This window comes from Delphinapterus leucas, chromosome 7, assembly GCF_059928025.1.
Source record: "Delphinapterus leucas isolate spDelLeu-1000000601 "Yukka" chromosome 7, BTC_Dleu_Yukka2, whole genome shotgun sequence".
NCBI classification, from domain to species: domain Eukaryota; kingdom Metazoa; phylum Chordata; class Mammalia; order Artiodactyla; family Monodontidae; genus Delphinapterus; species Delphinapterus leucas.
The window spans coordinates 339,284-366,795 of NC_143135.1; the positions used below are offsets into that span (position 1 = coordinate 339,284).

General features: G+C 55.9%; 1 protein-coding gene across 1 annotated transcript; it reads left to right on the forward strand.

The window, feature by feature from the left end:
• Positions 1 to 2,497: 2,497 nt before the first annotated feature.
• LOC149748651 (TBC1 domain family member 3K-like) lies at positions 2,498 to 26,974 on the forward strand. The gene is given in 15 exon segments (XM_089914207.1): positions 2,498 to 13,237; positions 13,543 to 16,028; positions 16,197 to 16,263; positions 16,997 to 17,190; positions 17,853 to 17,971; positions 18,122 to 18,256; positions 18,503 to 18,625; positions 20,398 to 20,532; positions 23,587 to 23,714; positions 23,830 to 24,007; positions 24,651 to 24,746; positions 24,931 to 24,996; positions 25,489 to 25,588; positions 25,815 to 25,962; positions 26,236 to 26,974. Coding segments are annotated over 14 exon segments (2,430 nt in total). The 5' UTR covers positions 2,498 to 13,237; positions 13,543 to 15,826.
• The last annotated feature ends 538 nt before the right edge of the window (positions 26,975 to 27,512 follow it).

The window sequence follows — 27,512 nt, forward strand, 5'->3', positions numbered from 1 at the left end:
TTTATTAGATTTTATATCCTTTGACTCTGTTTCGGTCTACATAATTTCTTTTTTTTTTTTTTTTCATAATTTCTTTTGACCTGCCTTCTGGTTCACCGATTCTCTCTTTATCTTTAGATCTGCTGTCAAAACTATCCATTGAGTCCTTAAATTTAGTTATTCTATTTATTTCTTTTAGAATTTTCATTTGTTTGTTTTTGTTTCCAGGTCTCCCCCTCCCCACATCTGTTAATCTTGCCTTTTGCTCCTTGAGTACATTAAATGTATTTTTTTTTTAATAATAAATTTATTTATTTATTTTTGGCTGCGTTGGGTCTTTGTTGCTGTGTGCGGGCTTTTCTCTAGTTGCGGCGAGTGAGGGCTACTCTTCATTGAGGTAGCTTCTCATTGCGGAGCACAGGCTCTAGGCACACAAGCTTCAGTAGCTGTGGCATGCAGCCTCAGTAGTTGTGGCTCGCAGGCTCAGTAGTTTTGGTGCATGGGCTTAGTTGCTCTGCGGCATGTGGAATCTTCCCGGACCAGGGCTCAAACCCTTGTCCCCTGCATTGTCAGGAGGATTCTTAACCACTGCACCACCAGGGAAGTCCAAGTGTATTTCTTTTAAAGTCCTTGTCTAATAGCTCCATTATCTGCACCTCTGTTGGGTCTGTTTCTATTGCCTGTTCTTCTTCATCACATCTTATTTCCTGATAATGCCTGGTTACTTTTGATTGAGTGTTGCACATTTTATATTTAAGAAATCATAAAGAACTTGATGATTGGATGACACACTGATGATATTATCTTCTGTTGGAGCAGACTGCCAGGCTAGGAGCACAGGCAATCGTCAGGTCACCTTCATCCTGACGGGTTGGGATCGCTTGAAGCTGAGCTTTGCTTCTTACGGGGGCGTATCTCTTTCCTGCTCACTCTGGCTCTAGTGTATAGCTCTTCCAGGGTCCAACCCGAACCTGAAGGGTTCACTGGCCACCCTTCTTACCACAGCCCCTGGGTTCTGTAGCAAGTTTTGATCAGCTTCTCAGCCTCACAGCTGCTGTCTCCAAATCAACAGACACACCTGGTGACTCGTCTCTCAGACTGAGCCCTCTTCTGGGTCTTAGCCCCACAGTTCCTCACTGTCTTGGTAGGAGTTCTAAGAGGTGTATGGGTTTTGTCTTGATACTGTTCCCAGCTCTTTACTTCTCAGCAGAGGGTTGACCTGAACCCTCTATTCCACCATCCCAGGAAATGGGGCCACCTCCCTCTTTTCAAGAGTATGAAATGCAACCTGTACTTGGGTTTATACTCCAAGCCCTTGGGAAGCACAGAAATATTCCTGAGAATAGATATGACCACATTATCTTTGCATGTAGGAGTTCCTGATTTAGAGTTAGCAACTCAGAATAGACACCAGGTATGCAGGCTGAGATACCCTGCCCTCCTGGGGAGAAGACTAGAAAAGAGACACAAGGATTTACTGGAGCTGTTAATGACACCAATGTGTGAGAAATATTACATTGACTTACTTTTTTAACTGAAATGAGATATGCTCTGAGATACCACTTGCCCACTTATTCAGTGGCACAGGGACCACTCTGGGCTCCAGGTACAGCATGGCCGTGATGAGGGTCAGTTAGGGGGCCACGTGGGGGATCAGGGCAGCCCCCCAAATTGGCATTGGGTGGGAAGGAGGAGGGGAGGGAGGCGGAGCCAGGTGTGGGGTGGCTGGGGCTCCCTGGAAGGGGCGCTGTGGGAGGGGCCGGAGGTGGAGGCGCAGGAAGTGTCCAGGATGACCTCACATTATGGGGGGGCGGGGCAAGGGAGCCCATCTGGGGGAAGAGGAGGAATTGGCTAAATTGACTGGCCGTCTGAGCACAAGGGAATTAGTGGTGCGGCAGCGTTGGCAGAATGGGGGGCAGTGCTCTCTGAGGCTCATGTTCTGCCTTCACACCGGCCAGATCCTGAACTGCGGCTGACATCACAGAATGCCCACTGCACAGAGGCTTACCCAGAGGGACGTTTAGCATCCTCATCTGGGTCAGGGGTGGACACCATCTATGCTGCCGTAGTAGCTCAGGGCTGGGGCAGCTGTAGGATGGCCATGGAAGCTCCACCACAGGCCCACGGCCCGAGGCAGAAAGGAGGAGTAGCCGAGTGGAGCAAGACTCCCTCTCCTGCATCCCCCCAACGCGGACTTCGAGGCGCACACCTGTTCCCCCGGATCCCCCCCAGCCCCCGCAGTCCCCCCTCCCCTCAGAGCCCCCAGCACCTGGGAGCCCCCTTAGTTCCAGCAAGTTGTGTGGATGGCCTCATGGCCCCTAGAGCAGGGCTTAGGTTCTATCCCGAGAGCAGGAGACCCCTCAGGGGTAATTGTGGAGGTGGTCAGGCCAGGGTGTCCAGTGGGAAGAGAAGGGCAGGAGTCACGGTGCTCTGAAGGCACAGTTGACGAGAGTGGTGACAGGCTGGCTGTTGGCGTGAGAGGAGGGGTCACTCCGGCGTCAGCCTCAGTAGCTGAGCACACAGTAGGGCAGCTTATGCGGGGGTGGGCTGAGGAAAGACCACCTTGCAGTGGGAGGAGTTATTTTGGTGATGTGGATTTGGGGGTGCCCATGAGACACCCGGGGATTTATTGACAGCTTTGAGATGCCTGGGTGGAGGGAGGCCATGGCAACCTGGTGGGTGTTTAAAGCCGTGGGGAGGAGGCCCAGGGCCGACCCTGGACAGATTCCCACCTTCATGGTCAACCAGGTAAAGGAAAGCTCCTTAGGGGGTCAGGGTCAGCTGCCGAGGGGCCGGGGGCTGGGGGAGGGTGCCAATTTAGTGTGGAGCCTGGCACCCCTCACTCACCTGAGCCCCTCCAGGCGTCAGGAGGGACCCTAGCAGTGGGTTTCTTCAACATGTGTTGTAAGATTTGTCAAAACAAAGCATTTTAACTCCATCAGCCTCTTCCCACTCCAGTATCTCCCTATTATGCGCCCCCTGTGGCATGGAGCACAGGCAGCTGCGGGCATCACCTGGCATCTGGCTGTGGAAGAGCTGAGTTAGGAATATGCCATCTTAACTGCATTTGGACAGATGTTTTGCAATATTTCAATATAAGTAAAAAATTATATCTTCCTGATTTGCACAAATATGAAGGACATCGACTTTTGCCACCTTAAATTTATTTATTTATTTATTTATGTTTTGGCTGTGCCGTGGCATGTGGGATATTAGTTCCCCGACCCAGGATCGAACCCGCACCCCCTGCACTGGAAGCACGGAGTCTTAACCACTGGACCAGCCAGGGAAGTCCCCCACCTTAAATTTACTTGTTAAAGAACTGGGGGAAATTTTAAATACTGAAATATGAAACAAAAGTGCTGGAGATGAGCATTGAAATCAACAGAAATTATTCAGACATTGAGGCACGAAATACAACAGAAGAATGTTGAGATCGCACTGTTCATTAAGAGGAAGAGACCATGTCAAGTAGAAGTCACGGACAGGCTCTTGAATTGTCAGGTGATTCAATTAATGGAGACGGGAGAATGAAGAGAAGAGTTGTGGTTTCCTCCCAGATCTGATCACGAGGAGGAGTGAGGCCGTGGCACCACGAGGGCCTTGACGGCCTTGATGGCTCAGAGCGCCTTGTCCACAGATCCTTGAAGATCTTCAAAGACTCGTCACTTCACAGGAAAGTGGGAGCTCCTCGTACATGGAAGAAACTTGACAGAGCACTTCCCAAATTTACAATGATTCAAAAATGCATGGGCATAACCAATAACACGTTATAAATACCAATGATATAAAAAAGTGTTAAATCGTGGTTGAGAGTCCACCTGCCGATGCAGGGGACACGGGTTCGTGCCCCGGTCCGGGAAGATCTCACATGCCGCGGAGCGGCTGGGCCCGTGAGCCATGGCCGCTGAGCCTGTGCGTCCAGAGCCTGTGCTCCGCAGCAGGAGAGGCCGCAACAGTGAGAGGCCCGCGTACCGCAAAAAAAAAAAAAAAAAAGAATTGAAAACATACATGTAGTATGACACAATTGTATTAAGCTAGAAATTGCTAACAGAAAGATACCATGAAATTCTCCAAACACTTAGAAATTAACCTGTTCACTTCTAAATAGTTCATAGGTCAAAGAGGAAGTCTCAGGGGAAATTAGAATGTATTTTGAACTAAATAAAATGTAAAAATTTATGGGCTGCAGATAAGGCAGTGTTTACAGGGAAATTTATAGCACTAAAAGCCTACATAACAAAAGAAGATTGGTCTCAAATGAATTAACTAAGCATCCACCTTAAGAAACTACAATGGTGACCAAAAAATAAAAATAAACCCAAAGCAAGCAGAAGGAAAGAAATAATAAAATAAGCATATATATCAACAAAATTGACAATAGCAGAGAAAAATCAGTAAAACCAAAAGCTGGTTCTTTGAAAATACCAAAATATTGATAAATCTCTAGCAATACAGACAAGAATAAAAGAAAGGACATATTTTACCAATATCAGGAAAGAGAGGGTATCACTACAAGCCTAAAAGACATGAAAAGGATAAGAAGGAAACACCACAGACAACTTACACACACACAAATTTGACAACTTAGATGAAATGCACCAATTCTTCCAAAACTACAAACTGACAAAACTCACTCAAGATAAACTGGATAGCTGGGGTAGTCCTTAGGGTGTGTGTGTTTTTCACACCACCAAAGACTTGGTTCTCACAGACCAGGTGTCCCACAAGTTTAACTGAATTCTGACTCTGTCAGCCTGGAGATAGCACCAGCTTCCACAGTTTAAGGGCTCAGTCCCACAAGACTGACACCACTTCAGCCGCCAATCCAGGTTCACCTGTGCTTCTGACGAACTGACTACAGATCAGAGGTTCCCACGACCCCCTCCTCAGGTTGGATTCACTTGCTAGAGCAGCTCACAGAATTCAGGAATCCAGTTCACTTACTAGATCGCGAGTTTATTATAAGGGATATTAAAGGATATGAATGAACAGCCAGATGGAGAGAGATGTATATAAGGCGAGGTTTGGAAGGGTTCCCAATACAGGAGCTTCTGTCCCTGCGGAGTTTAGGGCCTGGCACGTGGAAGCTTTCTGGTTCACCAACCTGGCAGCTGTCTGAACACCGTCCTTTTGGGTTTTCATGAAGGCTCCAACCCTCTAATTATGGTCGGTTCCCCTGGCAACAATATCCCCATCCTTAGGGGATTTCCAATAGTCACCTCTTACCATAAACCCAGTAGTGGTGGAAAGAGACTTGTTATGAATAACAAGACACCCATTTCACTTCGTGGCTCTGAGGGATTTCAGGGACTGAGGCCAGAAGACCAAATATTGTAACGAAAGATGCTCCCGTTGCCCTTAGGAAATTCTAAGGGGTTTGGGATGAAGACCAAAATATATATTTATTATAAATCACAATATCACAGTCCTGTGACCATAAAAAAAAAAAGAATTTGTAGTTACACTTACTGAAAAAGAAATCTCCAGGCCCAGATGGTTTCAATGGCAAATTCTACCAAATATTTAAAGAAGAAATAACAATAATACTATGCAGTCTCTTCCGGAAAACAGAACAGGAGGGACTATGTCTGAACTCGCATTTTGAGAGCAGCATTATCCCGAGCCCCACACCTAAGAATGCCAAAAAGAAAAAGAAAGTTACCGACAATAGCCCTCATAAGCCAACTGCAAAAATCTTCAACAAAATATAATCAAATCAAATCCTGTAATATATAAAAAGAATAATGCATCACAACTAACTGGGATTTATCCTGGGAATGCAAAATTGCTTCTTTAGTTGAAATCTGTCATTACAATTCATCATGTTAATGGTCTAAAGAAAAAGATCACACGCCATGTCAATTGATGTGAAGAAAGCATTTGACAAAATCCAACACCCATTCATGATAAAAACTCTCAGTAAAATGGGACAGAGGGGAACGTCCTCAACCAAATAAGGGTCATCTACAAAAACCTACAGCTTACATCACATGTAATGGCAAAAACTGGACATATTCCCCCTGAAATTAGGAACAAAACAAAGAAATCTACTCTTACCATCCTTATTCAACATCATACTGGAAGTCTTAGCGACCCCAGTGAAAAGGACATAAAAATACAGAGATTGGAAGGGAAGAAATAAAACTGTCTTTATTCACAGATGATCTGATTATCTGTGTAGAAAATTCCAAGGACTCTGTAAGAAAAACTTGTAGAACTAATTCACAAGTTTGGTAAGGTCTTAGCATGCAGGATCGCAACAGAAAGATCATAATTAGAAACCAGAAAATTTTAAAATAACATTTACAGTAGCGCCAAAAATCAAATACTAGGTATAAATCTCCAGAAAACATGCACTGGATCTGTATGTTGAAAACTACAAAATCCTGAAGGGAGAATTTTTTTTAGCTTTTTAGAATTACTTTTTTTAATGTTAAAAATTGAAGTATAGTTGATTTACAATATTGTGTTAGTTTCAGGTGTACAGCACAGTGATTCAGTTATACATATGAAGGAAGAATTTTAAGACAAATAAATGGAGAGGCATACCATGTTCATGAACGGAAAGACTCAACATAGTAAAGATATCGGTTCTCCTTAAATTGATCTACAGATTAATTACAATTCCAACCACAATTCCAGCAAGACTTTTTGTAGACAGAGACAAGCTGATTCTAAAATTTACATGTACAGATGGAAAAAACGAGAATAGCTTAAACAATTTTGAAAAAGAAGAATAAAGTGTGAGAATCACATTACCCAACTTAAAAACTCACTCTGAAGTTGCAGTAATGAAGACAGTGTGGTATGGGTGAAGGATAGACACACAGATGGACAGAGCAGATTAGAGCCCAGAAATAGGCCCTCACTCCTTTGGCGAACTGATTTTGACAAGGGTACAAAGGCCGTTCAGCAGAGAAAGAATCGTCTTTTCAATAAATAGTGTGGGAGCAACTGGATATTGATGTGAAAAAAGAAAAGAATTTTGATCTAAACCGTATAACTTATGCAAAGATTAACTTTAAATGGGTCATAGGTCTAAACATAAAATCTAAAAATATAAAATGTTTAGATTAAAACATAGGAGAAAATCTTACTAGCATGGAGTTAGGTAAGGAGTTGATAGATTTGACATGAAAAGCAAAATCCATCAAAGGCAAAAATATGTATCCTAACGTTAGTAGCACTGTCAAGAGGGATAGTTGTTTGGAAAGCAGTCTGACAGCATCTGGCAAAATTGAAATGATATATGATCTTTGACCTAGAACTTTCTCTCCGGGGAATTGGGCCATCCCACAGAAAGGAGCATCCATGCTGAGGATGCAGGGAGAAGGGTTTAGCTTTGCCTGCGGTGGCAGAAACACGGGGCCACAGGAATGGCCGTGCAGAGAGTGTACTGGACATCCACTAGCATGGCCCCAGAACCGCGTGAGGCTGACCCCAAGCTCTACGCTCTGGGAACGCAACAGGGAAGCTGCCCAGGTGAGGAGGGGGCAGAACTGTGTGTAGTAAAGAGCCGTGTGATGAACCAGCGACAACCAGTGTGTGCACAGGCCAAGCGCAGTGGGCTCGAGGGGAATCCTACGTAGATGCAGGAGGTGGGTCAGGAGAAATAAGACACCACCTCACGGGCTTTCTTGGAGGGGGTCCTGCTACAGAGGTGGGAGAAGTCACAGTGTGTTGCCACAGAATGGAAAGGCAGAGGCCGTGGGGTTTTTTGTTGTTTGGGTTTTTTTTGGCTGCGCCTCGTGCGGCTTGTGGGATCTTAGTTCCCTGACCAGGGATCAAACCCAGGCCCTCAGCGGCGAGAGCTCAGAGTCTTAACCACTGGACCACCAGGGAAGTCCCAAGGCCGTGGTTTTAAAACCACAGGAAAGATCACACTTGGGCGTATCTGCAAATGCATATGTATGGGTGGGCACTTGTAACGGGAACTGTTGGGGAAGACAAGAACTGGGCAGGGCAGGTGCTGGTCAGGGGCGCCCAGGGTCTCAGTGGAGCACTGAGGCATGGCGGCCCCTGGCTCGAGGACATTGCGGGTGCAGGTGGGGGTGGGGATGGGGGGGCATCGGGAGCCCAGGGGGCCTGCCCACTCCTCCTAGGTGGTCAGGCCTCAGGCCGTGGTGCCCTCCGGGGCCTGCCAGGTGGGGCCTGCTCCAACCACAAGGGCCTTGGTTCTGCCCAAATCCCCTGAGGCCTTTAAGAGGAACAGGGTCTTTTAGACTAAAACCCCCTCTGTTTCCATAGTCAGTGGGTCTGGACACATAATAGCAGGTGGTTAATAAATGTAGCGGAATGAGGGACACTTAGGGTGTCATGGTGTCCCGGGCGCGGGGTGGCAGGGGGAGCCCACAGGAAGGCGCCAAGTGGCTGAGGGTCCACGAGAGGCAGCACAGGACCCCCTGTGGACAGGGCGCGGGGACAGCCACCAGCAGCACAAGGAGAGGTCTGGAGGCCGCCTGGAGAGCAGAGTGGCCACCAGAGCCAGTGGAGCACTTGAGAAAAGCTCCTTGTGTCCCCGACCGCCGGTCCTGCACGCGGCGGCCTCCCCGTGCCCGGAAGCGGACGTCCCATCCTGGGCAGGCTGCTGGGGGCTGCTCTGCTCCCGGACCTCAGGACGGAGGGCCCGAGGCTCTGCTCCCAGACCTCAGGACGGAGGTCCGCTCGGGGGCCGCTCTTTTGCAGCCATTCAGGACCTCCCAGCCCTCGTTTCCCTAACGGCTCACGTTTGGAGACATTGCTCTTCTCCAGGAGGCTATAAATAGAAAACTTGTCTTGAGCTCCTGGCTCAGCCTGACTTACTTCTGCCTCAGAACTGCAGGCGTCAGTGTTGGATATCTGCTGTGAATGCTGGGTTTTATAAACACGGAACCTGGGAGGAGAGACAGTCTTTTTCCTCCTATTTCGCTGTTTGAGGACATGACCATGTGGCCAGTGAGTCTGGCCGGTGGCCAGCACTGAAGGACCAGGAGTCCGTGTGCCCGCGGTTACCTCCAAAACAGGACACTTGGGCAGCTGTTTGCCAAGACGTGGTTTAAAGAGGTCCAGAACTCGGTCAGGAACGTGGTCTAGAATGAAGTCTTTTATTCCTCAGACTGTATTAGTACTTGTCTCCATAATTCTGTGTCAACCAGTGGGAAGTTAAAATCTGTAGAGAAAAGTTATAAAGAGAAGAGGACGGACGCTGGAAAGCGTGTCATGTGCAGGCAGGACGGGGCTCCTCTGTCCCCAGACAGGCCTGTGAGAACGCAGCCCCACAGGGGAGCTCCCGGAGCCCGTGCCTCCGGGGAGCGCCGCGGGCATCCTGTCCACGAAGCGGAGCCTCCAGGGCAAGGAGGGGACAGGGGTGCTGAACGCATATGCCAGGGCTGGCCTTGCAGGCGGCCTGGTTCGGGTCGCTGCTGTGTTGCGGCTGTCGCCCCCCTGCTGCCGACGACAGGGCGGTGGCGGGGCTGGACCACGTGTGCGCCTCGTCCCCACTCAAGGGCTGTTGGGAGCCAGGCTGCTGTAAACGTTGTGCTCTCATTTCCCTGGGATGGACGCTGGGTCGTGTTCAACCAGTGAGAAGCCGCCAGGCTGCTCTGGGGCTGGGGTGGGGCTTGCAGGTTCCTATCCCCGGGCCGCGGTCCCTGTTTTACCTTAGCCAGTCTGATGGCTGTGGAGGGCATCTCGTGTGGCTCTGAGCTGCCTTCCCTCACAGCTGATGACATGGGCGTCTTTCCTCGACCTTCTCTGCCAGCTGTGCCCATCTTCAGGGAGGTGTCCAGCTGTGTCTTTTGCCCGCTCCCTAACTGGGATATCTGCTTTACTGTTGAGTCCCCGGAGCTCTCTCTGTGTTCTGGAACTAACCCTCCGTTGGGTTATGTGCTTGCAAATATTTTCATCCACTCAGCAGGGTCTTCGGCGGAACACAAGTTGGGAGAGCTGGCACGGTTACCACGTTGTCGCCCAATCCACGAACATGCTGTCTCTCTATTTGGGCTTTTGATTTCTTTTATCAGCATTCTGTAGTTTTCAGCACGCAGTTCTGTCCACATTTTGTTACGTTCAGTCCTAAGTGTCTTGTTTTCCAGGGCGTCACTATAGCCGGGTGGTGTCTTCATGTGGTTTCCACGCGACGATTGATCATTGTGAGCACGGAGGCGCCTGCTGACGCGTGTGTGGGTTTGCTGAGCCCACTCTGTCCTTCTACACGTGCTTTTGTTGATACCCTGAGATTTCCTATAGTCAGCCATGTCCTGTGCAAAGAGGGAGCTTTATTTCTTCCTTCCCAATAGGTCTGCTTTTCCTTGCCTCATGGAAGCAGCTAGAACTCATAGGGCTGCCCTGAAGGGAGCAGAGAAAGCAAACTCCTGGTCCCACTGCAGCCCCAGGGGAAAGGCTCACGTGTCCAGTCAGGCCCCCGGGGCATCGGCTGGGAGGTGAGCTGAGGCCCACCTCACATGACTCAGACATGGCATCGAGCGTCATTTACGACACAAGGCGGGTCCTTACCGGCAGTGACAACGATGCAGCTAGCTCCACGGATGGGAACGGACAGTGAAATTGGATGTGGCACCATGGGACCAGGTAATGAGGGCTTGACCGCCAGAGTGAGTGACCTGGGCTCGGTCCAGCAGCTGGCGGAGTTCAAGACAGACGGAGAGAGACAGAGACAGATGGAGAGAGACAGACGGACGGAGACGGGAGATGTGGCGGCAGAGGGAGTCTTCTTTTGTGACTCTGTCCCTTTAGAGTGTGACCTGGGGGGATACTCGTACTGACCAGCCGCAGCCGAGCCTCTGGACGCGGGGCGAGAGTGCCTGGGGCCTGGGCTGTCCTCGTTGGGTCTCACACACCTGAGGCACCAGGTTCCTGGACTCTCGCCAGGGCCACGATAGGTGGCACACGGTGCCTGGCAGGGCGACGCACTCACCTCAGAGCTCTGGGGTCTAGGACAGAGTTCCTTTGGTTTAATTGGCACTTTGGACTTCCCAGGTACCAGAAACTCTGAAGTGATGGATGGTCATGGAGATCTTCGCTTCTCTTAGACTTGGTTTTAGGGGTTGAGAAGCAGCAGGCATCTCCTCGGGACCTGCTGTCCTGGCTGTAGCTGTGACCCCGGCAGGGAGCAGACTCAGGAAGCTGGGCGGGGAAATTGCCACGTGGGAGCTTGGGCCTCCTGCCCATGCTGGCACCTCTGGGAGGGACCGAGCAGGCGGAAGGGAGCCTCTGCACCTCTGGACCTTCCCCGGCTTGCACCCTCGTCCCCCCCACCCCTCTCCTCACCAACACCCCTCCTCAGCAGCCCTGACCCCGGCCGCAGCCCCTCGCGGCCGCCTGGCCCTTGGGGTCCTCTCTTGTAGTTTAAAAATAACCTCCTTGCAAAGCCTCTCCGAAATCCAGCCCCCCGCACTCTCTCCAGAACCCCAGTGTCCAGCCGCCTGGTGGCACCACACGCAGACGTCCACGCAGCTCGTGATGAGCTCAGCGGAAACCAACTGTGAGGACAGGCCGCCCCGCGGCGGCGAGGAGCTCCAGATGGGCTGCGTCCCCGGACGCCCGGGCACAGCTCTCGCCTCGGCCCTCCAGGCCCCGCAGCTCAGGTGAGGAGACGCGCGGCCTCCTTCCCGTGCTCTCAGGGGCTGTCCCCGCACCGTGGGTCCCCAAGCTGAGTTCTTGCCGGTGGATAAGCTCGTGGGCTCCAGGCCTTTGGAAGGACCAGCCCCGGGCCCTCCTGTGTCCTCCTTCATCCTCTTCCCTCCGTCCCGAGGCTCTGCCCGGCTCTGCGTCCAGCCTCCCGAGTCCATGAGCGGCTCACGGATTTCCGGTGTCTCCTGTGACTCCATTAAAACACGTAAAGACTCTGCATTTCTCCTGAAATACACTTTAGCTGCCTTCCTGTGCCTGTTGGTATTGTCACGTCTAAGTATTTCTAATTTCCATTATGATTTCTTCTTAGACCCATGAACTATTTAGAGATGTTTCCAAATGTATGGTTTTTGTTGTTGTTGTTGTTTTTTGTTTTTACATCTTTATTGGAGTATAATTGCTTTACAATGGTGTGCTAGTTTCTGCTTTATAACAAAGTGAATCAGTTATACATATACATATGTTCCCATATCTCTTCCCTCTTGCGTCTCCCTCCCTCCCACCCTCCCTATCCCACCCCTCTAGGTGGTCACAAAGCACCGAGCTGATTTCCCTGTGCTACGCGGCTGCTTCCCACTAGCTATCTATTTTACGTTTGGTAGTGTATATATGTCCATGCCACTCTCTCACTTAGTCACAGCTTACCCTTCCCCTCCCCGTATCCTCAAGTCCATTCTCTAGTAGGTCTGTGTCTTTATTCCTGTCTTACCCCTAGGTTCTTCGTGACATTTTTTTTTCTTAAATTCCATATATATGTGTTAGCATACGGTATTTGTCTTTCTCTTTCTGACTTCACTCTGTATGACAGACTCTAGGTCTATCCACCTCATTACAAATAGCTCAATTTCGTTTCTTTTTATGGCTGAGTAATATTCCATTGTATATATGTGCCACATCTTCTTTATCCATTCATCTGTCGATGGACACTTAGGTTGTTTCCATCTCCGGGCTATTGTAAATAGAGCTGCAATGAACATTGTGGTACATGACTCTTTTTGAATTACGGTTTTCTCAGGGTATATGCCCAGTAGTGGGATTGCTGGGTCACATGGTAGCTCTATTTGTAGTTTTTTAAGGAACCTCCATACTGTTCTCCATAGTGGCTGTACCAATTCCCATTCCCACCAGCAGTGCAAGAGTGTTCCCTTTTCTCCACACCCTCTCCAGCTTTTATTGTTTGTAGATTTTTTGATGATGGCCATTCTAACCGGTGTGAGATGGTATCTCATTCAAGTTTTGATTTGCATTTCTCTAATGATTAATGATGTTGAGCATTCTTTCATGTGATTGTTGGCAATCTGTATATCTTCTTTGGAGAGATGTCTGTTTAGGTCTTCTGCTCATTTTTAGATTGGGTTGTTTGTTTTTTTGTTATTGAGCTGCATGAGCTGCTTGTAAATTTTGGAGATTAATCCTTTGTCAGTTGCTTCATTTGCAAATATTTTCTCAAAGAGCACAGAGGGGACAGACAGCGTCGTTTCCAGGTGGGAAGAGCATGAGCTTGGAGCCCTCCGGCTGCATTTGCCAGATCAGAAAAGCATGAGTGCCTGTCAGTGCGGGACTTTATCCTGATGGACCCACGAAATGCACATTCACAGCTGTTAACAGCAGACACACCTCGAAGGTAATCATGAAGATTTTGAAGACTGGTAAATGAAAAAGACACTCAGTGATGCTGTGGGAGGGGGAGTGGATAACTGTGATACAGGACCATCTGGAGGCGGCTTGGCTGGACTCCGTGAGGATGGGCCAAGGGATGGCGGGAGAGGGCCAGGCCTCCCGGCTGAGACCTGCATGGTGACAGGACCCTCCCCCGAAGGCAAGAGACCTTCGAGGTAAAGGGCTCGGTTCTGATCCTGACCTCTGACCCGGGCAGCGACACCGCAGTGCTGCCTGCTGCCCGGCACCCACTCTGCTTTGTGTCCGTAGGCAGTTGGGAGCCCTCGTGGTCTCTGACCTGCTCTGACCCTCGCCCGACCCGACCGCAGTCCATCTGTAGAGACCAGGCGCCGCTCCAGCAGTTGAGAGGCCGGAAAGGTGAGCATCACCTGCAACCTCGTCCCTTGTGGCCACGTTGGGGGTAGAGGTCACCAGATGGGCGGTTCCGTCCTTCCTGGGATGCGGCCAAGACGACGCTGACCCCCCAGCATTGACCCTGGGCCGGGCCCCTGCAGCCCCTTCTGCCTCCGTGGGGGGAGGGCTGCTGCCAGAGGTGCCCGTGTCCACGTGAGGAGCCCGAGGTCGGAGCTTAGACACCTGGCCCCGAGGAGGAGGAAGGACAGCAGGAGGGGGTGGAGAGGGTGCGGGAGGAAGAGCAGGGGGAGATGGACAGAAAACGGAGCCAGTGGGGAGGTGCATGCAGGGTGACGGAGGGAGGAGGAGGTAAGACAGGAAGAGGGGGAAGGACAGGAAAGATGGATGGCGGCAGCAGCGGAGGGCGGCGGGACGCAGGAGCAGTAGGGGAGAGTGGCTGAGTGGCTGAGGAGTAGGTCTGGGTGTCGGGAAATGGGGAGAATGCAGAAGGAAGGGTGGAGGCGAGTGGCCAGTGGGGACAGTGTAGCAGCTGACGGAGGAGGGGGAAGGATGGAGAAGGGATGCAAGAAGCGGGCAGGAGGGGAGGGTGCAGGAGGAGGTGAAGGGTGAAGGCTAGGGGTGCGAGGGAGGGGAGGGGAGGCGTGTGGATGGAGGGGAGGCGAGCGGAGCAGGGCAGGGTGCAGGGAGGTGCTCAGAGCTTCGGAAGCCCCACAGCCCGGCGCCCTCTCCAAGCCCTGTGCTTGTGCCCTGCGTCCTCGAAGTACCCTGTCCATCGTGCCCCAGATCAGGGGCACTGCCAGGTGAGGACGTTTGTGTTCGGCCTGTGGGCCGGGCTGGGACACAGGGCCTCATCCTGAGCAGTGCCCTGTCCCAAGTCCTCTTGACGTGTCACTGGTCCAACACATCCCAGCCGTGTTCCTGATGGGCTGGGCCTTCTGCAAGTGTCCAGGAACGAGTGGGTCCCTCTGCGTGAATGGGGACCGTGAGGCCCTTCCCCCGTCGCCTTGTTCAGAATTGTGGACCGAGAGATGGTCTCAGCAGCACAGAGGCTGCCTGAGGTCAAACATGTCCTCCTCTCCCCAAGCCACACCCTTCTGATCAGCTGTGGTGTCGTCTGAGCTGATTCACCAGCCAGCACCAGCTTCGAGTTCAGTCAGCTGGAGTAGGTGTGAGCATCTCGTCCTAGAGACCCCCGGTCCCCAGTCCCTGCTCTGCTTCCTGAGTGGGGCCATCCTGGGTGGGCGCCCGGTCCTGGGAGGAGCCTAGTGGGCAGGAGCCCAGGGCCGCCCTTGACCAGGAGCGCCCCTGCCACCTTCAGGGTCTCCTGGGGCTGAGACTGTGGGGAATCGGGCTCAGAGAGCTCTTTTTCTTCAATTCACACATCACCAAATTTAGCTGTTAAAATACACCGATCAGTGGTTTTCAGAGTATTTACAAAGTTGTGCAACCGTCACCACTGTGTCCACATTTCACCACCTCGTAACAAAGTCTCGTATCCATCAGCAGAGAACCCCCTAGCCCCTCCCCCAGCCCTGGAGACCACTGATCGAGTTTCTGTCTCTATGGATCTGGCGATGCTGGACATTTCAGATCAATGGGATCACTGTGGTCTCTTGTATCCAATTTCTTTCACTGAGCATCATCTCCATCCATGTTGTAGCCCGGATCAGTATTTCCTGTCCGCAATACAGGAGGGTTCTAATTCCTCCGCATCCTTGTGTTACTGGTAATAGCCATTCCGTGGGTGAGGAGTGGTGTGTCCTGTGGCCTTGTCTCTGAAGCTGGGTAGACTTCGGAGAAAGGTCTTTCCATGTCCTCTGTCCATTTTCTAATTGGTCTACTTCTTTTTATTGAGTTCGGAGTTTTTATATATTCTGTATACTAGGCCCCTTATCAGATGGGTGATTCACAAATATTTTGATTCATTGTGTGTCTTTTCACCGTCTTGATGGTGTCATTTGAAACACAGAAGTTTTTCGTGTTGATAAAGTCCAGTTTATCAATTGTTTTCTGTTGCTCGTGCTTTTTTATTTATTTATTTTGTGTGTGTGTGGCCATGCTATGCAGCATGTGGGATCTTAGTTCCCCGACCAGGGATGGAACCCGTGCCCCCTGCAGTAGAAGCACGGAGTCCTAACCGCTGGACCGCCAGGGAAGTCCCCTGTTGCTCACGCTTCTGATGCTTGAGCAAAATGTGATTCCCGCAGGAGCCCCTCTGCAGCCGGCAGCCACCCTCTCCTTTCCTCAGCGCCCAAGGCCAGGATCACAGCTCACTGCGCAGCTCAGCACTTCGCCTGGGCCTCCTGGCCCCCTTCTTGCCCCTCATCACCTCACTGTGACAGGATTTCCCAGGCGGCTCGGAGGGGAGTCTGGAAGCGGAAGTAAGTGTTACGAGGTATGGGTGCGAGCCATGACCCGCCACCCCGGCGGCGTGGTTTTCTCCCCTCATCAGACAGAGGGGGGAGCTGCCGACAAGGAGCCAACTTCAACTTGCTGGCTCTCTGAAGCTCTTTAGCACACTGGGATATTTGGATATTTTTGTCTTGCAGCGTCGCACATGGAGAAGCCGGAGACCCTGCTGGCCCTGGAACGAGCAGAAATAACAGCCAAACACAAGTAGGTGAGACCCCAGCAGGGACGGTGAACACGAAGAGCAGGTGCAGCCCAGGCAGGTATCAGAGCCAAGGACAGGCAGGTGAGGCCCGGCGGGGATCAGAGCAGGTAGATCAGGTGAGGCCCAAGTGGGTATCGTCACCAGTCGGAGCAGGTACAGCCCCGGTAAGGATCGTAGTCACCAGCAGCAGGTGAGGCCCAGGTGGGGAAGCATAGCCAGCACAGCCAGCAGGAGCAGATATGTCCCTGGTGGGATCAGAGCCAAGGAGGGGCGGGTGAGGCCCAGGTGGGGCCCATCGCCAGGTATGCGCAGGTGCGGCCCAGTGGGAGCCACAGCAGCAGGAACAGTTATGTTCCAGGCAGGGATCCCGGCCAAGGCTGAGAAGGCGGAACCCAGGTGGGTATCCTCACCCGGAGGGGCGGGTATGGCCTGGGTGGCGGTCACAGCCAGTGGGACCAGGTGGCCCAGGCAGGATCCTAGCCAGGTACGAGCAGCTCCCACTTGGGCAGGTGGGTCTCGTGCTGTGCTCCTGGGACGCAGGGCAGGGGAGGTGTCCTGCCCCTCCTTTGGCCACACCTCTGGCCTCTGTGGGTTTCAGGGCCAGGCAAGGGCTCCAGTGGAACCCGGGGAAGATGCTGACCGCTCGCTGTACAAAGTTGCCGACAGGCTAGGTTTTCTGCCATGAGGCATCAGGATGCCCCTCCTTCCCATCTCGGGGCAGGTTTCCTTTTGCAGAAAGACCTCTCTGGAGGCAGGACCCATCGCCCCAGCTCAGGGCCTCGACCCCTGGTGGCCACGGCGGGTCAGGGTCTGCACTGGGCTGGAGCTGAGAGGACTCGGGGAGGCGGCGGGGGCAGGGCTGGGCGCTGGTCCAGGCCTGGGCCTCAGCCGCGTGGCCTCCATGCCTGGCCCTGGCCTCTGCCTCCGAGGTCAGAGGGAGGCTCAGCCTGGTTAGCAGACTCTGCAGAGCGTGGCCACAGGGTGAGGGGCGCCTGGCCCACAGGTCTCCGAGGCTCTGGCCCGGAGGACAGTGAGAGGTGTGGCCTCAGGCGCTGGAGGGACGGGCAGGGGAAGCAGGCAGGACCGGCCTCAGAAGCTCACGGGAAGGAGACAGACGCAGGCGGAGTTTGCAGCTGAAGACGACCTGACCCCTCGGTCTGGGGCTGGGAGGAGACTCGGGGTAGAAGGCCGGGCCGGGCCACGGTGGGGGAGAGAGGAGAAGACGTGCATGTACCTGGATGGAGCTGGTCTGCAGCAGGGCTAAGGGTGCTGGGCTCCTGGATGGAGGCATCCACTCTGGAGCAGGGTGAGGCCCTGGGGAGTGACTCACCTGGACGGAGGCGTCCACTCTGGAGCAGGGTGAGGCCCTGGGGAGCGACTCACCTGAGAGCCCTGAGCGGGGGCCTCTGCGCTCCAGCAGGGCAGGGGCCGGGAGGGCATGGAACAGAGCGGGTGACCAGCATCGGCAGGAGGTGGGGCACCTCCTGGGGCTGCTGTGGGGACGCAGCCCATCCCTGAGCCAGCACCCTCCTGGGGTCAGCCCTCCCCTCCGCAGTCTCCTGGGCTGACACCTGGGGGTTGATGGGGGCAGGTGGGGCCTTCTGGGCACCCGGCCGGGTGCAGGTCCTCACGCTCTGCTTCTCTTGCCTTCCGGTCAGGGGAGCTGCGCAGCCTCAGCACATCAGCGGCTGCAGCACCCACTCGGCGAGGGTAAGAGCCGCCCGTGCTGCACCAGCGCGAGTGGGGAGGCGTCGTGGGTGCAGCTCCGGTTCCCTGCCGCCCTGACCCCAGAGCCGTCAAGGGGTCCTCGGTCTGAGGGGTCTGCGCCTTTCCTGGCCCTTTTGAGGTCACGCCCATTAGGGCCACCCTAGGAAGCTGGCAGCTGGGCCAGCACCACCATTTCCCATTTTCCAGCAAAAAGCCCAGGAGATCGGGCGTGCTGACAAGTGGGTGAAGATGCTGAGGGACTGGAGTAAATACCGGAGTGGCGAGAAGGTAGCAAGCTGAGCATCCTGACCCTGAAGGGCGCTGGGCTGGGTGCCCCACAAGGCCCGGGGAGAATCCGATGCCAGGGCCGCAGCCAGCCCAGCCGGGGACCCCGCAGGAAGGGAGCAGCGGGGCCACGGCCTGCTCTTACTTGTGGCAGACCCAGCCCCTCCGGAGCATCCTCCAGACGCCTCTCGCTCTCTCTCCTCCTTGGCATCCCCTGAGCCTGTCTCACAGCTGGCTTCTCTCCCGGAGATGCGCCGGCGGGTCTACAAAGGAATCCCCCCACAGGTGCGAGGTCAGGTATGGTCTCTGCTGTTGGACATGGAGAAGGTGAAGGTGGAGAACAAAGGGAAATACCAGGGCTACCCTGATGGTGCAGTGGTTAAGAATCCGCCTGCCAATGCAGGGGACATGGGTTCAAGCCCTGGTCCAGGAAGATCCCACATGCTGTGGAGCAACTAAGCACGTGCACCACAGCCACTGAGCCTGCACTCTAGAGCCGCGAGCCACAACTACTGAGCCTGCATGCCACAACTACTAAAGCCCGTGCGCCTACAGCCCGTGCTCCACAAGAGAAGCCACTGCAGCAAGGACCCGCGCACCACAATGAAGAGTAGACCCCGCTCGCCACAGCTAGAGAAAGCCTGCACGCAGCAACGAAGACCCAATGCAGCCAAAAATAAATAAATAAATAAGTTTTGTTTTTTTTTTTTAAAGGGACGACCAGGTATGGCCCCTCCACCTGTGCGGGGGCCGCACCAACAGGCCAGGACATCAGGAGCTTGAGGGGCTGGGCCTCAGGGACCCCTTGCCCATCCCCAGCACTTTCCTGGCACCTCCCAGGCTTGCAGGCCCCGAGGCCCACCTGCCTGGAAGGCCCCACCCCCCCCCGCTGCCCATCCCACTTGGCCCAGTGCAGACACTGTGTCCAGATACGGACACATGCCACGTGGAATCAAACTAAGCCCTCCCAGACAGTTGGGGGGACAGAGTCACACAGCAAGGGATAGAAACCAGGGGGAAAAGAGCAAGGAGACACCCACGGAAGCCATGAAAGGAGAAAGCAAAGCCAAACCAGATGAACGACAGGCCTGCATTCAGCTGAACAGAAGGACTGAATCCGGACAAGAAGCAGGTCCTTTCCCATGGCCCCAGAGAGGTCCCTACACCTGGCCTGTTCCCACCGCCCAGCAGCCCCTCTCCACCAAGGGTACCCCCAGGTCACATTGCCCGGGGAGGGCGCTCTGTGTGCCCAGACCAAGTAAGACCAGCAGGGGAAATGTGACAGTGGTCATGCTTCCACAAGCAACCCAAGGACGGGTAACCTATGAGGCTAAGAATGTGGCGGACACCCACTAACTGTGGGACCACAGCCAGCGTCACGCTCAGTCCGGAAGCTCTCAACGGGCCCCCAGAAACCGGGCAGATACATACAGAGATCAAGAATGTCCCTCCGTATGAACATAAAAAGTTCTGAAACGGGAAACATGCATGTCTGTTAGGCCTAAGGGGAGCCCCAAGGATATGTTTTTCGCCTTCTTAACCAGGGGTCTGAGAAGGGGGGGGGTCAGGGCCGCGGGGCTCTGCATTCCTCATGGGCTGTTTTAGCGTCTGGGTGTTGGGAGCCCGAGCCCCCAGCAGCCCTCCCGTCCCCATCCCCGGGGGCCCTGAGTCAGGCTGGTGCCAGATTCACTCTTGGGAAACAAGGCAATGAGCCGCCCTTACTGTCCTCGCCTTGCCCCGCCTCGCCCCGCCTCACCCCTCGTGTCCCCGCCTGTTGGCGGTGGGACTCCGGCGGGGGTCAAGGAACAGAGGCCCAACCGCCCTCTCCGCCTCCCCACGCACCTGGGAGCCGCCTCCCTGGGGCGCTGTCATCCTGGGAGGCCGCATGCAGCGGGCGGAGGAGGGGTCCAGCTGGCCTGGACGGTGCCTCCCTACAGGGCGGGGGTCTGGACCTTGGACGTGGGCGTCACTCGTGACCCGCCCTGGCTTCAGAAATGCGCACAGTGAGGCTTCTGCAGAAACAGCTCAGCTCCCGTCGGCCTCCTCGCAGCGCGCGCTCTGTCCGGCGGTGGTGGTCGTGGGTCCGGGCTCCGCCTGACGCCTGCCCCGCCCCTTGGCCCCGCCCACAGAGCCCGAAACCGCAGGCCCGGCTGTACTCCCAGGACCTAAAGCAGATCGACCTGGGTGGGAACCGCGCCTTCCGAAACTGCATCATGTTCCGGGAGCGCTATGGCATCAAGTGGGTCCCCGGGGCCCCGCGGGGGGAGGCGTGGGCCTGGGTCTGAAGCTGGGATGGCGGGTGCCCGACCCCCGGCCTGGCGGTGCCGCCTGAGCCTCGAGGGGCGCGAGTGGGCACGTGAGGAACGAGGGCGGCGGTGTGGGGCACGGGGCGGGGGGCGCGCGGGGAGAGTGGGGACCGGTCTGGACTGGCTCAACAGGCCCCAGAGGGCCCCGCGGGAGGGGAGGGGCTCCAGGCAGCAGAGACCAGGCTGGACCCGAGCCCAGGTGGAACGAATGGAACGAATGCGGGTCGGCGGGGTCAAAATGACGCCCCATCTTGATGTTTTTAGTTATATATTTCTGCTCTTTTAGACAATTTCCATCATTTATTTTTTAAAAGTGTGACGAACCCCCAAATTCCATCACCCAGGTCCAACACTAGCGACACTGTCCTGTCCTGTGTCCTGCGTTCACCACACACTTGACCAGCACAGGTGTTTTACAGAGAACCCAAGATGTCTGGCCTCACCCCGTCCCTAGGTTCTCAGTATGCATTTTAAAAGCAGGGATTCTTGGGCTTCCCTGGTGGCGCAGTGGTTGAGAGTCCGCCTGCCGATGCAGGGGACGCGGGTTCGTGCCCTGGTCCGGGAAGGTCCCACATGCCCCGGAGCGGCTGGGCCCGTGAGCCATGGCCGCTGAGCCTGCGCGTCCGGAGCCTGTGCTCCGCAACGGGAGAGGCCACAACAGTGAAAGGCCCGCGTACCGCAAAAAAAAAAAAAACAAAAAAAACCGGATTCTTGGGAACTCCCTGGCGGTCCAGTGGTTAGGACTCGGCACCTTCACTGCCGAGCGCCAGGGTTTGATCCCTGGTTGGGGAACTAAGATCACAAAGCTGAGTGGGATTTTGCGGGGCGGGGGGGTGGGGGGGGTGGGGACGGGACGGGACACGAAGACACAGGGATTCTTATGAGTGCCCTTGACCCTGTTGCTACACCTGAAGCATTTACTGTAATCCCCTAATATCCAGCCCTAGTGGGAGCCCTAATATCGGGTCTCCCAACGCTTCACTCCTTTCTGAACAACCTGTTCCAATCTGGGTAACTGGGTATGGGGCAAAGACCCTGCCGGCCGGGGAGACCTTGTGGGTGGGCAGGAGAGCAGGTTCTGCCGTGACAGGTTCGGGGCGTACATGAATAGCCAACAGATCAAGCTCGCTCTGGACCAAGAGATGCTCTTCAGAGCCCTGACCCCGGAGAGAAGAGGAGTCTGGCCAAGACGGCGCCGGGAGCATCAAGGCAGGCATGGGCTGTGTTGCCCGAGTGGTCGCCCTGGACCTCCCACGCTCCTCTCATGACGAGATTCCTCTACCGAGGAGACTCCACGGGCCCGAGGCTGAGAAGCCCCATGCCTGCCTCGGCCCGGAGCGTGGCTGTGTTTCTGCTGACCTCCAAGGCCGGGCCCAGGGCGAGTCAGCCGCTGCTGGCCCTCAGAACCTCCATCACCCCACAGCCCCCAGGCTGCAGGCCTCACGCAGACAGGATCCCAGGGTGTGAGGATAAGCCTGGTGGGCCCCACCAACCCACCACCCCTGCCCATCTGCAGGCCTGGGCACGGAGTCAGGGAGGTTCCCTATAACGCACCGGATCGTAAGTATCTTAGTACTCAGGCCCAGCCACTGCTGTCTGAGAACACAGCCTGTTGGGTACACGAACGAGTAAACACGGCTGTGTCCCAGCTTCTGGTTCCATCCTAAACCTCTGGCTTGTTTGCCGGGCAACTCACTTGTTGCATTAGAAAACCAGAACGCCAGGATGGGGTGAGGCCATGGACACTGGGAAAGAGGCCGGTTAGGTGAGAGAGAAGACACCTATGAGAGAAAGAACTATATCTAAATGTAAAACTTTCATTCTGCAAAAGACACTGTTAAAAGAATGAAAAAGCTACAGAGTGGGAGAAAATATTTGCCAATCATGTATCTAATTAAGGACTCATGCAGAATAAGAACCAAAGTGCTGGTAAGGATGTGAAGCAACAGGAACTCTCATCCAGCACTGGTGGGGATGCAAATGGTGCAGCCACTGTGGGGGACAGTTGGGTGGTTTCTTACAAAACTACACATATTGGGACTTCCCTGGTGGCGCAGTGGTTAAGAATCCACCTGCCAATGCAGGGGACACGGTTTCCATCCCTGGCCCGGGAAGATCCCACATGCCGCGGAGCAACTAAGCCTGTGCACCACAACTACTGATCCTGCACTCTAGAGCCCACGAGCCACAACTACTGAAGCCCGTGTGCTCTAGGGCCCACGTGCTGCAGCAGTGAAGACCCAATGCAGTCAAAAAAACCCCACTACATATACTCTCACCATGTGATCAGCAATGATGCTCCTTGGTATTTACCCAAATGAGCTGAAAACTTAAACCCACATAAAACCTGCATGCAATATTCACTGCTCTGTTCGTGATCGTTAAAAACTGGAAGCAACCAAGATCATCTTCATCAAGGGAATGGATAAACTGGGGGATTCCATGAAATGGACTTTGATTCAGGGACACAAAGGAAGAAGCTATTGATTCACTCAACAGCACGGATGAGTCTTAGACATATTTTGCCGAGTGAAGGAATCCAGACCCACATGTGATTCCACTCACAGGGCGTTCTGGAAAAAGCACAGCCCCGGGAGGGGGAGGGTCAGCGGCCGCCGGGGCTAACGGGGTGGGATCTTAGGCCGGAGCACGGATGCGGCGGCCCCGCCCGTGTGCGAAAACCCAAGGGGCTGTACATCCCCGAGACTGAACTGTGATGTGTGCAAACAGAAAAAATAAAGGAAATAAAAACTTGTCAAACTGTATACCTGGGATATTTATATTTCATTGCATGTCGACTTTACCCCTGAAACTCGAGTTTTGATCCTAAAAATGCTGTATTATTAATCAGAAACTTGGCAGGGATGAAGGTTCCCAGTAATCAGAACTCTTGTGGGGCCCCAGGGAGGCAGCTCTGCTCCACCTGCTCTTTCCAGAACATTCCCTCGAGGAACACCAGCTGAGAGGACCCCACGGGCTGCCCACAGTGGGGTCTTGGGCCAGCCCCCTGGCCTTGTGCTCTCCCAGGTCAGGCCCCCCAAGCCTGACCTCACGGCAGGACCTCCAGACTGTGCCGGGCCCCATCGCCCCCCTCGCCTCATCTGGGAAAGGGGACCCAGGACGGCGCCCAGAGCCTCCGGCTCGGGGTTGCTGTGGTGCTGGCGCCTAGCTTGCTCAGGGGCTCTCCAGCCCACAGGGCATCTCAGGGGGCCCCTCCAGGGCAGTGTGAGCTCAGCCAGGCGGGAGCCCATCCAGGGGCTGAGGTGGTAGTGTGGAGGGGGCAGAAGAGGCCTCCGGGTGGGTCCTCCATGCACATCTGGCTCTTGCAAGAGGTGGACACTGCCAGGGCATGAGCCAGGTCATGGCGATCCTGCTGACGTTCCTGGGTGAGGAGGACGCCTTCTGGGCGCTGGTCCAGCTGATGACTGACGAGAAACACGCCATGCATGGTAGGTGACCACCGAGGACAGCTGGAGTGCGTCAGGGCCAGGGGTCTCCCTGCAGAGCTCCCCCAGCAGTGGGCTGGCGGGGACCTGGGCCCAGTCTATGTCCCCATCAGCGAAGGGCACGGGCTCCCCGTGCTGCCCTCTGGGTCCTAGAGCCACGGCCCTCAATCCCGGCCTCGTCCAGGCAACTCTCCCTTCCCTGCTGGTCCTTCTGCTTCACACCTGCCACCCCCCAGTGCCCTCCGAGCCCACGGCCAGACAAAGCCCCGGCGGCAGCAACACCCCCTCCCATGCCCCCAGCCTGGCTGCCAAGCCTAGGAGAGGGCCAGGCACGCCCCCGTCACCCACCCCGTGGGCTGCACTCCCTGTCCCTCTGTACCGGGTCCCCCACCCCTCGCTGAAGCCAGGGCAAGTGCCAGGGCCGGACACCTGCCCACCCCTCAGCCCAGGGTGCCAGCCGAGCTGGGCCTCCGGGAGCAGGGCCTCTGCCCCAGCCGCCCCGGCCTCAGGCTGTCCTGCCTGGGAAGGGCGTGTCCAGCCAGGGCTCAGGAGGGCCCTGCACGCTGAGGTCACCGCCGGGGGCGCCTGCGGTACTCCACCCTCGCTGGACACGGCTCTGATTTGTGGGGGTCCGGGGGCTCCTCGGGCTTCTTCATCCCGGGGTTCCCAAAACTGCTGAGACTCCAGGCCCACGAAGACCACATTCTAGGCAGAGCCCTCCCCCAGCTGCAAAGACACCTGGTGAGTAGATGCATCGCCCCCGCCCCCGCCCCCGCACAGAGGCGCCGTCCCACAGCCACCGCAGGGGCTTGGCCTCCTGCAGGCTTCATTCTCCTTCTCGGGGGGGGGGGGGGGGGGGGGGGGGGTGAGCGGCGAGCTCGTTTCCAGCCGAGCACGCAGGCCCTGAGCCCGTGCCCTCCAACAGGATGAGGAGCAGACATCCACGGGCATTGACACCATCCAGTGGTTCTTGCAGTGCTTCATCGACCAGGCAAGGCTGCCCAGGAGGCTGAGTCCCAGAGGTGCTCCCTGACCCCCTCCTGATGCCTGGGGAGGACCCAGCCCCACACCCCAGACATGCCATGCCCCTCCCGAGGGGCGTCCAGGAGCAGCCCAGAGCCCTCCTGGTGGGCGCAGGGCATCTCGAAGTCCCAGCCGTTTCTGCTTTGGCTGCCATCAGAAGGCTGGGTCAGCCCGGGGGTGGGCAAGCCAGCGTTCTGCTCCACTGAGGTGTTCCCACCGAGCGTGGACAGGCTCTGTTGCCCCCAGACTAGGGGTCGTGCTGGCCAGATCCTCAGGACCTTGAGTCCAGGAGCCACGGCCCCACCGGGACGAGCCCCACCAGATGAGGAGCTGCAGGAGCTTGTCTGATGCAGCCCGGGCGACTGCAGGGGCCGGAGGCCAGTGGCGGGTTCTTACCCTGTGCTGGGACCACCACTGTGCCCTGCTCAAGCTGCCCCTCCTGGACCTGCTGTCCCCACAGACCCCCTTTGCGCTGACCCTGAAGCTCTGGGATGCCTACATCCTGGAGAGCAAGCACATGCCGATGGCCATGGTGTACACAGTCCTTAAGGTCCCCGAGCGTGGCGTGCAGGCCGCAGAGGCAGGCTGGCCAGCACAGGAGCCCAGAGGTCGCCCTCCGGAGCACGCCCTTGGCAGTGGCCCTGCCCATGGCTCTCCCGGGCACAGCAGACCCGCAGGTGTGGTGCCCAGCGGAACACAGCCGCTGCCCACGGGAGGTGCCACAGGGTGGGGGGCTGAGTCTTCCCGGTGGGACCCCCGCTGGCCTGATGGCATCCACACCCCCAGAACACCTCCTGAAGCTGCCCCTGGAAGGCCTGCAGGAGTTCCTGCAGGAAACGCTGTCCCGGGCCTGGGCCCTGGAGGACGACGCGGTGCTCAGGCAGCTGCAGGCCTCGATGGTCGAGCTACGCAGGACGAAGTGGGACCTGCTTCCCTCAGGGGCACTGAGCAGCAGTCTCCTCCGGAGTCACCCTCTGGGGCAGTGAGCGGTGGGGCGAGCCCCAGGCCTTTCTCCTCACCCCCATCCATCTGCTCTTCTGCTCTAAGACTCGGCCGACCAGGCCAGGGCTGGGCATCAGGACAGCCAGGGGTCAGCAGCCTGGAGAGCTGTTCTCAGTGTTGGGATGGGGCGGCCATGCAGGGTCCCACCGGCCCATCCTGCGCAGGCCGAATGGCCTGGTCGAGAAGCTGACCTGGTCTGTACATTTCCAGCAAAACCTGAAGAGTTCCCCACGAGGCCCCTGGGCCTGGCACGACCTGCCCCAGCCCCCAGGCCTCTCCTTACCCCTCCCAGCATCAAGACGCTCCCCGGGGAAGATGGGCTGGCTCTCCCTGGCCCACCTGCCCAGCACGAGCAGCCCGGCCCCTCGCCCGGCCCGGCCATCCTGAAGGCCAAGGAGCAGTGGCACGAGGGGGCCACGGCTGCAGGCCTCCCGCTGGGGACCCTGGAGGCTCCGAGTCTGGCCTGCCTGTCCCCTGCCCAGGACAGTCCTCAGGATCGGCTGCAGCCACAGTGACGGAATTCCCTCCCAAGCCTCTCAGTGAACCACGAGGCCACAGGCAAGTGGCCCCCAGACAACGGCTTTGAGCCGGAATGCTGGGTCCTCTCCCCTTCAACACCTGCCTGGGCCACCCGCAGGGCCGTACGACAGGCACGGCCCTGCAAACCCACTGAGGTCCCAGCCACTGGCTCTGCCCAGCCCACTGAAGATGGCACTTCCAGGCCCACGACACCCCTCCTGCCCTGTGGCAACTGCAGCCAGCACCCCTCCTGGGGCAGTGACCAGCACGGCCGCGATGGAGCTGGGGCAGTGCCCCAAGAGCAAGCCCCGCATGTCCCCACAACCCCCAACCTCTGCGTCCACAAGGGAGCTGGACATTCAGGGGCCTCCAGAGAACAAGGTGACTGTGAGCACAGTGACCCCGAGGCCCTGGGAAGCCAATGACACGCCCTGCTTCTTCACGCTGGCCTTCCTTGAGGACAGGACCCCCTCACACAGCACAAGGCCCTGACCCAGAAGCGCCTGGCCTGGCCTGATTTGGGCCCCGGGAAGGCAGGGGCGCTGTGAGCACCCCGACAGTTGGGATGATGACTAAAGGGGCCGCCCTGGCCAGTCCAGAGTTCTGCCCAAGGCAAGGTGAGCCCTCTCGGAGCTGGATGTGGCCACCTGGGGCCTGGATGGGCCCCACAGGCCGCTTTGGTGACCTGAGGTGGCCCTGGGAGCAACAGGCCACCTCCAACGAGGGGATGGCAGGGGCCAGCGGGCCACCCTCACACACATAAGGAGGCAGGGCCAGCGAAACGCCGGACCCCACGCAGCCACCTGGTCCCCACGGGGCAGAACAGAGAGTGCCACTGGACCCGACAGGCTGTGTTCCTCCCTCTGCCAAAGTCAGTTACTGCCTTCCAGGGTCCCCAAAACTCAGGAGATACGACCCCACCGGGAGTCTGAAGAAGCTCCCCGCCCCCCAGCCATTCCCTAT